Source organism: Molothrus ater, chromosome 8 (assembly GCF_012460135.2).
Source record: "Molothrus ater isolate BHLD 08-10-18 breed brown headed cowbird chromosome 8, BPBGC_Mater_1.1, whole genome shotgun sequence".
Lineage (NCBI taxonomy): Eukaryota > Metazoa > Chordata > Aves > Passeriformes > Icteridae > Molothrus > Molothrus ater.
Window position 1 is genome coordinate 15139240 of NC_050485.2, and position 11516 is coordinate 15150755.

Sequence of the window (11516 nt, forward strand, 5' to 3'; positions counted from 1 at the left end):
GCAAATTAAATAGGACCCTTTACAACAACACCACCCTCAAAAAATTCACAAGAAAAAAAAAAAACCAAATAAAATAACATCAAGGGTAGTCTCCTTAGCTGCTGGGGAAGGTCTATTTGTTCATTTAAAGTTTATCTATAGCATCCTCCTCCTTCCCTGCCTTTCAGGTATAACCTAAAGTACATTATTCTTCACCAAAAAAACATAATCGAACTCTTAAGCTGCTCCAAATCAATATTCATGTTACTGTAAGACTTTGTGCCAACATAACTGCAAAAGTTATCAAGAGCATTAGCCCCCAAAATCTACAGATTTTTGTCAGCAGCTTGAATTGTGATTTCAGTGGAGTGAACTGATGCGAAGAGTTATTTACTATTTCCAACTCTCACCTGTGCATCCCCAACCATCTGGCTACACAAAACCCTCATGCTATGTTTACCACAGGCTTGTATATACTGCTGGACAAACATAGTTTTGTGTAGACCTTAAAATGGTCATTCATTTAAACAATCTGAATAAATTCACTGGTAACACTTAGTACTCATTAAGAACCTTCCTTCTTAAGAAATCCCTGGAAGAGCAGAGACTTTTTCATAATTTATTTTTTTAAGTCATTAAACAAATAGAACCAAGCCAGAATCACTGGTAGTACACAAACAACCTGAACGTATTTATATGCATATAGACTTGATTTCAAACTGACAAGCCTACCTTCAAATCATGTGAGCAGGTAAATTTGTTAAGTAAGGCAGTTTGGATTAGTTCCCATCGACTTCCAGCAGTTCTATCTCCATTCTTTAAAGTAAAAGCCCAAAACAAAGTCAAATTAAATTATTCAAAACATAAAGACACATTTACTGTCATTTGTAAAATTGGTAAGTGAAAAGACTAAGTGTATTTGATAGAGACTATAAGAATTCTTTGTTTCTGAGTTGAGTATCAATAATCATTATAGAGTTTTTACTACAGGACACACTTGCTGATTATATTCACCCTAGTCTGAAGTATTTCAGTGGGTATGTTTAAGTCTCAAGCAGTGACAAGAAATACCAGACCAACAAAGCACGCAGGGCTAATCTCTGCAATTGTTTTAGCAGAACAGTCAGATACACCTCACTATCAGCAATACCTGCCAGAGTATTAGAATCAAACTGTGCTTACAAATTCATTCACTGTTGAAATTGCAAATTGCTTCACACACACATAATAGATAACATATAAATATGTAAGTAAATAAATATATTATTTATAAGGAGTTCAAGTTTAAACTCCATATAAGTATAGAAATATATATATCATCAAATCATTGGCTAAGTAAAATAATTACCAGGAAAAAAAAAGTCTTCTGCTCTGTCTGAAGCATCATGACCCAAAATCCAGTTTTTCAGACTTGATTTTCTAATTCCATTGTCAGTCTGACAATTGAGCAAATGCAGTAAACTGAAAACTCATCTATGTGGAAACAAACTTATTTGATCGCACAACTGTAAATACTTAATCTTACCTCATCCTCTACAGGGTATAAATTTTGTTCTGAGCAGGGCATTTTAACATGCTTGTTGTCCCACAAATCTTTGTAGTGAGTTGGAAAAGGTTTAGGTACCTCTCCTTCCCTCAGAAGATCTACCTGTAACACAGAAGGACAGGGGAAAAAAAAATCAGACCCTACTTTAAAGTTTTTAAGTGGAAGAAATAAAAAGTAAGAAAAAACACAGTTTAGAAAGCTCTCATTTACAGCCATCCTTTTTGGAAAGGGGAAAGCTACAAACTGACCACATGATAGCTACTCAGAAAAAAATCCACTTGTTAATCTTACATTACACTTGTTGAAAAGGACACCACCTTAACACACTCAAATAAAGCAATATATTCAATTACTTACTGTATCTCCAATCACCAGCTAAAGATTTCCTCATTCATCAATTTAAGTATCTACATATTTTCATCCAAATATTTTCAAAATGTAGTTACAAATGTAGCCATAGTTATATATCATATTAGTGGGGTGCCCCGTGGCAGGGAGGAATGACTCCATGTTCTCAGAAAGGCTAATTTACTATTTTATGATACTATATTATATTAAAGAATGCTATACTAAACTATACTAAAGAACACAGAAAGGATACTTACAGAAGGCTAAAAAGATAATAATGAAAACTCCTGACTCTCTGCAGAGTCCTGAGACAGCTTGGCCCTGATTGGCCAATGAGTGAAAACAACTCACAGCAGAAACCAATGAAACCATCACCTGTGGGTAAACAATCTCCAAACTCATTCCACATGAGCAAAACACAGGAGAAGCAAATGAGATATTTGTTTACATTTTTCTCTGAGGCTTCTCAGCTTCCCAGGAGAAAAATCCTGGGCAAAGGGATTTTTCAGAGAATGTGAATGTGACAGTTATACGCAGAAATAGTATTTTTAACTTAACACTGAAAGGGATGAGGAAACATTATAGCTAGAGCAATGTCTCAGGTTTACTCCAGAGAGTATCAGAAAAAAAAAAAGAACACCATGTTCTTAAAGACTTAATTTGCTATTCAGCCCTCTAACAGAACTAAGTCTCTCAGAATAAGTATTTAAATTCAATGTGCCTTTCTTTTGGTCAGGATTTATCCATCACCTCATAGTTTTCTGGTCACATTTTGTTTCAACAATAATTGGATTGCAAATTACTCCAAAGGATTAAAGGAAAATTTATCAGATTTGATTTAAAATGCAGTGGTAAAATAGCAAGAAACTCTGCTTCATTCCTTGTCTTTTCCATATCTTGACTATCTTGAGCCATTTGTATGTCTTGAACCCAAACCAGAATTACATTTAAATGAAAAAATAGCATGAAAATGTTGGAATTTTACTTGTAGACATAGCTAAATTCTCAAACTTTACAACTCAGTCAAGGAAGCACTAACAAACCCCTGCAAAACAGAAATACTTGCCCCTAACAAGACAGAGGCAGCAAAACCCTGCTTTTCATTTGGATCTCAATATCCTAATTCTATGCACCAGAAGAGCCAATTTTCAGGAAATCAGTTGCCCCAGCCCACTTGCAAGGAGTGGCAAGACAGGTGGCATTCCACATGACTGAACACTAGAGGCAGGATTGTGGCTGGAGCAATGCATGCATGACTGAACACTAGAGGAGCCTGGCTGGAGCAATGCACGCATTGCTGAACACTAGAGGAGCCTGGCTGGAGCAATGCATGCATTGCTGAACACTAGAGGAGTCTGGCTGGAGCAATGCAAGGCATGCATGACTGAACACTAGAGGCAGGATTGTGGCTGGAGCAATGCAAGGCATGCATGACTGAACACTAGAGGCAGGATTGTGGCTGGAGCAGTGCAAGGCATGCATGACTGAACACTAGAGGCAGGAGCTTGGCTGGAGCAGTGCAAGGCATGCATTGCTGAACACTAGAGGCAGGATGCCTGGCTGGAGCAGTGCAAGGCGTGCATGACTGAACACTAGAGGCAGGAGCTTGGCTGGAGCAGTGCAAGGCATGCATTGCTGAACACTAGAGGCAGGAGCCTGGCTGGAGCAATGCAAGGCATGCATGACTGAACACTAGAGGCAGGATTGTGGCTGGAGCAATGCAAGGCATGCATGCCTGTACCCTGATTGTCACGGTGTGGTTGGCCGAGGGTCGCAGGTGGGGCAGCCGGGCCCCACACGCCGGCATCCTCCTCATCTCCTCAATCGGGGTTCCAAACCATTTCTTGTTGCTCGGCAGAGGAGGTGGTGTGTATTTAGCAACTTTCCTTCCTGGCCTCTGGGGTTTGAATTCACACTTTTCTTTCCTGCTGTTAAAAAAATTGATAGAAAAAATTGATAGAAAAATACACAAACTTCCACCCCAGGGTTACAATGATGGCACTCAGTTTATTTGCCAGCCTTTATTGCAGTCTCAGGCCAAAGCTTTATTTGGGGAGAACTCCCACCACCACCAACCTTCCCCTCCCCAAGACACACAAGTTCATTTCTACCAAAACACTCTTCTCTACAGGCTAACAAAACCCTTCACAGAACTGCAGTGGGTTAGCAAAGCAGGGTATTCCTCTGCAGAGCCGTGCTCCTTCCCAACAGGATCTGTTATCCATGGACCATGCCCCAGTAAAGATGTGCAAAACGACTTTCTAGCCTTACTTGATGGACTTGAGTCAAGTCAAAGAATTGCATGTTATACCAAAATAGAGAGTCCTTTTGTTTCTGTTCACTCCTTAGACACTTATTCACTTTCTCAGCTCCCACTGAAATCTAAGGTCTTTGGAGCAGAGATTATCCTTTTGTCCTTCCACAACATCTGGCATGCAGAGTCCTGTGTCATACTCAGGGCTCCTGTTTCCATCGCTGCAGTATGATCACCAGTCCTTCTCTCTCCCAAATTATAAATAGAGCCAAACAAAACAAACCAAAAAAATCCACCCAAACCCAAAAACATCAACAAAAAAACCCAAACATCTCCACACATGAATTTTCCCATGTCTATTTCAATTAAAGCATCAATAGCACTGACAGTTCAACAAAACAGATTCACTGTTTTTGACAGATCAAACTAATAAGAATTCTAAGAATTGCACTGGACAAGAATATCCTTCAAAATTCCCACAAACAGCCCCATTAAAAATAAGTTATTTCAATCTTACATCAGTTGTCTTTGTATCTTAAAATATATTTTGCAAAACTCTTTATACAATACAGCCTCTGAAACTCTATCACCAAGGAGGAAATTTCCAAGCATGAAAAAAACAAATGAAGAGGCATAGAGAACACTACCTTTTCTCATCAACTTTAGGTATCCTCATGAAGTGAGAAGTGATTTTGGAGTCTCTCTTCACACCCTGTTTTGCACCTTTGCATTCTGATGATGGAGCAGAGGAGGTCCCAGGTGCCTTTGTATGCTGAGTGTCCTCTTTAACAGAATTATCTACTTCCTCAAAGCTTTCACAGCCCTTGGCAGAAAAACGTGATTTCCTTGACTCCAATTCAGCATCCCCATATTGAGTTCTAAAAGATTTGTTTATGGGTTTTGACATATTAATCTCCTCTCGTTCATCCAGAAAGGGACTTGTTTCTTCATCAGCCTCTGACCCATGGCAGCTATTTTTAGAATTGTCCACATCCATCGGTGACTCTGGCTCACTTTCTTTCTCAAAAGCAGGTGAGTCCCCTGAACTGCTCTGACATTTGCTCAGTTTCTCAGGACCTCCAAGATCAGATATACAGCCATCACAACCAGCATCTGAAAGTGGACTTTCTGGAACTACATCCCCTTCCTCTTGCTCACCTGTTAAACAGACAGAATTGCAACTCTTCAGCTTCTGTGGGTTGCATGAAGCCACCTGTCCATCTGTCTCCGTGTCTTTTGAAGGTTTTGGATTTCCTGCTTTTGAGGCCCGGCCTGCTGATACCTTCCTCTGAGTCCAAGTGGCACTGCTTTCACAGCCTCTCTGCTTGCCACTTTTGTGCATCTGATCAATGTTGGCATTTTTAAAGAGTTCTGCAGACTGCAGCCCCTTCACAGGATCTGTATCTAAGACTGCATCTTTTTCCTCAGCCTCCCAGCTACACATGCTGCCTGTCTGAGGCAAATTTACTTGCTTTGCACCAACTTCCACAGATATTTTTGCATTATTTTGCTGACAAGTATTCTCTAGCTTTTGCACGTCATGCTCACAAAAGTTCTCTTTTTTAACGGAAGTCATCTTAGGATTTGCTTCAGTATTGTTATTAATTTTGCTGTGCAAGCTGTGGAAAAGAAGTAAGAGAATTCAATGTCTTATTTCCAAATGAAATTTCTGAGCATATTTTTTAAAGGAACAATAATAAACAAACAGAAAGCACAGATTTTTATTCATTCTACTCTGTAAGTGAACACTACCAGGAGCACCAGGTTTTACTGCACTGAGGACTGTAGCTCACTAGCAACCCATTTCCATTTAAAGTCTCCAAAGGATGATCAATCAGCTGCTTACCTCAGGAATCTATTCCAGTCATTCATTTCCTTATCTTCAAATCTAAACATTATGAAGCTATTATTTAGCTATTTTCTCCAGATGAAAAAAAAAAAACAAATAAACCTAGAAGTTGTGATAAAGTCCTCCACAACTTTTATTTTTATGCATCAAATACAACAAGCAAGGAAATCAATGGTTTTGTGACCATTCCCTCAAAGCTACAAATTCATCAAAGAAGAGGCCACAGCAGTCCAAAGTCTCCTATTACTTCCTCACTTTTATAAACAGCCCATGACTTTAAAAAAACTCCATACAAAAGCTCAGGTGTAAAATATATTTCAAACTGATAATCAAAATTAAAAGATACTTTAAATCAAGTGGCTTTCAAGAAAAAAATAACCTGATTTGTCTTCCTGTAAGGCAGGGCAGGACATTTCCTAATGACAACAAAGGGAAATTAATCGAGTTTTGTATGACCAGATGTCAGAAAGTCATTTCATATTGACATATTTTATGTGTCAGTGTATTGATAAAGAAAATTACTTAGAGGACACATGAATATTAAAAAAACCCTGACTAGTCTTGGTGAATACACCACTCTGAACAGTATCTCCTCCTGAATGTATTGCTACAGTTCTGTATACTCCCAATGCAAACTGAGCACACTGAACTCTGGCCACTGCCCAGCTTCCCATTTACACTAAGAAAAGATACAATTACCACAGCATCCTAAACTCAGCCACTGGACATTTTAATAGACTATAGATTCCTGAAGGCATTAACTTTCTCCATGAATGGTAACAGAACCCCTTCTAAAAGACCACTCAGGATTAGGAGAGATGATAGCTTGGAACTGCATCCACAGGATGATTATTTGAAAACAAAAGGATTTTAGAGGGCTTTATGTCATGATAATTTAACTTCCCATGTATGCATTTATTCCTGCAAATTTTGATGAACAAAAACAAGAGTTCATACTGCTGCCATCTCAATTACTCTTTAAAGGTACTGACAATATCTACAGCCAACTTGAGAAATTAAATCTAACACAAAAAGAAACTTAAATTAAAATTGTGATGTTGACTGCAATAGAAAGGCACATGAAATGTTTACACAACAAATTTGCTTCTTAAAGTTGCCTAGGCTCTAATCTGTCAGCAGGGATGAAGAGCAAGACTCTGAAGGGAATTTTAAAAAACTAAAATAATTCATTTCCTCCTTAAGAATCCTCTTAACATCCTTGATTTAGTGGAATCTGTATGCCTGCAATTAGTCCTGCATACTTCTGTGTTAATCACTATCACAAGTCCTCCCAACTATTTTTAGCACTGCTATGGACTTGGGTCTCTATTTATTAGCAAACACCAAAGAAAAAAAAATCAGCACATTTACAACTGTAACTACAGGAAAAAAAATCTGATATTCCTCTGCACCAGACAGCTAAACTCTTTGGAGTACAACTTTAAGGCAGCTGTGCAATCACTGCTCCTGACAGATCACAATAGTTGAAAATATCAAACTTTACCTGGTATCATTCAGCAGCAAAAACTTGTAACATCTTCCATAGAAAAAAGCTCCAATGCACATTTGAGCACCTATAAATTCTACCTGTAATCAAACCAAACTACACATGTTTAAACTACACTTGCAGTCCAATGAGACAAACCAAAACAGATTTTTGTCTGTAAATTAACAACAGTGAGTTGGTTGCAGGACTATCAGTGCAAATCTGCAACTGTGTAGTAGTGCCCTTTGTCAAACAAAAATGAAAGCAGCACTTGATCAGAGATATAGTCTGCTATTACAACCAAATTGATCAAGTGTTTGGCTGCTACTGAAAGCAACACTCCCACTTTGCCTTTCCTGCTCCAGGTTCCCATCTTTTGCTTTGCAGGAGCAGATGTATTTATTCACCTAAACAGTGACATGCTTCAGGAATCTATGTCAGCAATAAGGTTGGGCTTGGCTGTTTAGAGAGGACTGGAGGGGGACTAGTTAGCTGTTTGTAGTGAAAGTACCTGCTTGTTACTCAAGAGGATGTGCCAAGGTAAGGAAAGCAGCAGAAATGGGGCTGCCTCCATTTAGCCAGCTGTACTGGCAACCTGCACTTGCAGCTCCCACCAGGCCCCTCAAAGAACACACCTTTTGAACAAGTTTATGTTGTGCTTTTTACCTTTTGGACTCCGTTGTCTTGGGTCCTTTATTCTCCAACCAACTGGTAATTGTCTGCTGTTTACAAACTGAAAACCACAGTTCACTGTTATTACATGAAACATGATAAAACTGCAACATCACTGCATATGAAAAAGATAACTTGTACTGGGTGAAGATAAAAACACCTCCAATTAAGCCCTCATTAGCATCTCTACTACAGGGAGCATCCAGACATTAACAGTATTAAAACTACATGTGATGCAATATTTAATTTGCATCAGTCAGCAGCTGTAGCTTTTGTAATAATCTTCATAAATTTCAGGCGTGGTATGAGGTGGGATTTCTTTCCTCCAATCTTTTTTTTTTAAATACAGTTAAAAGTTTAAAAACACACAGTGAATGTGCAGAATTCAAAGAAAAAACCAAAGGAACTTGAACTTTCTAGCTCCCATCATTACCTTTAGTCACCACCACAGTGAGCCCCAAAAGCTTCTGCTGAATTTTGGAATGAAGAGGCAACCTGACATAACTTAAAATCCAAAAAGAACAAACAACAAAGCACCTTTGAGGACCCATCCAAGAACTTTATTTGTATGTAGCATAATGTGAAACATGAGGCTCAATATAAGCATAGCACACCCTGTAAGTGACAAGCACTCAGAAAAGGACTTTTCCTTTCTCCTCCATCCATAAACAGTTTGAAGAGGTTTTCAATACTTACTTTCCTAAACAGCAACAAAATGAAGGACACAATTTCTTCATATTGACTACCAACAACTCATTTCCAGTCTTATCTGTGTGTTGCTGCAGCTCACGCAAGCTTTCAATGGAACAGCAACACATGAATTAATTATGCAGAGACTTGGGGGCAGAATGGGGAGAAAAAATTCAAAGCAATTCTTTCAAAACTGGAAAACAGGCTTTATTAGTATAAGGGGTATTTAATTTTGTTGTTGTTATTTAAAGATATTCTGCAAATTTGGCAACTAGCTTCAATTCCCTCTCTTTCCACTTGCCAAGAGAAAGCATCTCCCTGGCACTGCTGACTGTGCAAGGTGTTTGCTGCCTGCTTTCAGCTGGGCAAGGAACAGCTGGAGTGCCTCACTGCAACAACCGTTTTGCAGAACTTCAAAGCCACTAAATCATGCCTGGCTCTTCTGATTCGGAGGATGGGAAGTCTCAGCAGCCTTCTGCAAATGGAGGTTGTGTAACTTGTAACAAAGATGGCTGAGGCCTGAGGTTACTGATGAGACATTGTTTCATAAACACTTTCCCCAACATTCAAGGCCTTGAACACTCTTACAGAGCTGCTTATCAAACACCCTCATCAGAGGATACCACAAGTTTTAAAAGAGAAGTAATCTCCAGAAAATACTAAAATAATTTTTAGTTATTCCGTAATGGCACAAACAACAGTGCAAATATTTTTATTTCCAAAGAGTCACTAAACTTAAATCTAGTAGTTTTTCTGATTAGCAAATTTCACCCTCTCATAACATTTGAAGTGTTAATCCAAATTGCCTACAGGTAAGCAGCCAGAAAAAACACCAAACACAGAAACCTGAAGAGACATGTTAAAACATGGGACAAATAAACCTCTTCAAAGGCAGCTGACTACCTCTTGAGGTGTAAACTTGTGCTGAGGAAGAAATACTTATTCATTAGCACAATGAATGGAAATGATGGCAGCAGCACCAGATCAGAACAAAATGGCTTTAGTTTGAACTTCAACATCTGAGTAGCCACATAAGCCCTTCAACCAACATCACTTTCATCCTTCCAGCATGGCTTTTTGCTACAGATAAGGTGGTGGGAACAAGAGGCAACAAAAAGACAACCCATGCTTATTCTCAGTGTAAACAGAACCAGACTTTGCTGCTTTTTTTGTTTATGGCATATTTATTTCTACTCAAGATAACTCAAACCATTCCCATAAAACAAATCATCCCCTACAATCTACCTTTGAGGAAAACACCCTAATTTTCAGAAGATTCTCATTTACTCTGTAGGAGTGTACACCTCTAACTCCAAACTATCGTCTACTCAAAGCTAGTTAGGGCTTAGTGAGGTTTAACTCATCAGCTGCAGATGACAGCAAATCATTTGTTTGGGGCCTTTTTCCCTTTCTATGCATTCCTTTCTATTTCTCAAAGAGGTGCATTAAAATTTTATTTTGACAACGTTAGCTCCAAATAGAAAACAAAACTAAGAAAGCCACGTGGGAACTTCGTCTGCACAGCTTTGTTAGGCGGCAGGAGGAGCAGGCACCCCACCCATGGGGCCAGCAGCGCTCCAAGCCGGCAGCCACGTGCTTATGTGAGCTCCTGTCATTACTCTGGGCTCTCCCTGTGTGACAGCCTGGCACAACCCCCGTTGAAAGCCTGTGATCCCGCAGGAAATATCTGTCCCCTCTCCTGTGGAACACGCTACCTTTAGCGGCTCACGCCTCTCTTCGATGATTTGTACTATGAGTGAAAACTTGCAAAGAATCAGGCACACAACCGGTGCAAAGACACTGCAAGGGGAAGCACGGGCAGTGATCACACCACGGGGCTGGGACACAGGGGACACGCTGGCACCGGGAAGCGAAGTTACAGACAATTCCAGCCGGACAAGGAAGGGCAGCTGCGGGGAGGCTCCGTGCAGAAGCACACGCGGTCCCCGCCGCCCAGCGCTGCCCAGGCCGGCAGCAGCCCGGCAGAGACGCCCTGAGCGGCGGAGAGGGACACGGGGACTCGGAGCCTTCGGCCCGGTCACCTCCTGCTGCTCCCGCCCAGCCCCAGGAGCGACTGGGAGCGGGTCGGGCTGGCGGGGGGCGCCGGGCAGCGCTCCCAGCTGGGCCGTTCAGCGCAGCCCGGGCTCCGCGGGCACCGCCGCTGTCCCGCACCCCACAGCGAGCAGGCGGAGGGGGCGGCACGGCCGCCAGCGAGCCCCGCTCCGCGCCCGGCCGCTTCCGCCGCCCCGGGGCCGCTACAAACCTTTGTTCCCCACGGCGGTGGCGGAGCTGCTGCCCCCGGGCCCCTCCTGCCGCTCTCCCTGAGAGCCGCCGCCGCCGGGGCTGCCGGGGCCGGGCCGGGCTTTCTTCCGCGGGGGTTCCCGCCCGCAGCCCGCGCTCATCCTCGGCGGGGCCGCCCTGCCCGCCGGGGCCGGCCAGCACCCGCCCCCCGGGGACGGCGCGACGCTGCGGCAGCGGCTCCGCCCGTCCGCATCCTCCGTGCCGCACGCCGGGCTCTTCCTAAGGCGCGAGGGGCGCGGCGGGACCGGGAGCGAGCGGCGTCCGCCGAGCGCGGCCCGGCGCTCGAGCAAGATGGCGCCCGGCGCGCCTCACCCCGTCGCCATGGCGACCCGCAAAGCAGCGGGGCCGGGCGGCGCTTTGCGGCGCTTCACGGCGGCGCTTTGCGGCAGCC

The 11516-nt window shown here is 42.2% G+C and overlaps 1 protein-coding gene across 2 annotated transcripts in view; it reads right to left on the minus strand.

The window, feature by feature from the left end:
• The window catches only part of PARG (poly(ADP-ribose) glycohydrolase), a 62042-nt gene extending 50628 nt beyond the window's left edge, over positions 1 to 11414 (minus strand). The window contains exons 1-6 of one of the 2 annotated variants that reach the window (XM_036385529.1): positions 11088 to 11414; positions 8129 to 8195; positions 4775 to 5746; positions 3615 to 3801; positions 1505 to 1627; positions 712 to 795 (exon numbers count right to left, since the gene is read on the minus strand). In XM_036385529.1, the coding sequence (XP_036241422.1) occupies positions 712 to 795; positions 1505 to 1627; positions 3615 to 3801; positions 4775 to 5746; positions 8129 to 8195; positions 11088 to 11226 (1572 nt within the window). In that variant the 5' untranslated portion in view covers positions 11227 to 11414. The remainder of the gene's footprint in view (positions 1 to 711; positions 796 to 1504; positions 1628 to 3614; positions 3802 to 4774; positions 5747 to 8128; positions 8196 to 11087) is intronic. The other variant, XM_036385528.1, reaches the window with a different exon arrangement.
• Between the last annotated feature and the right edge of the window lie 102 nt (positions 11415 to 11516).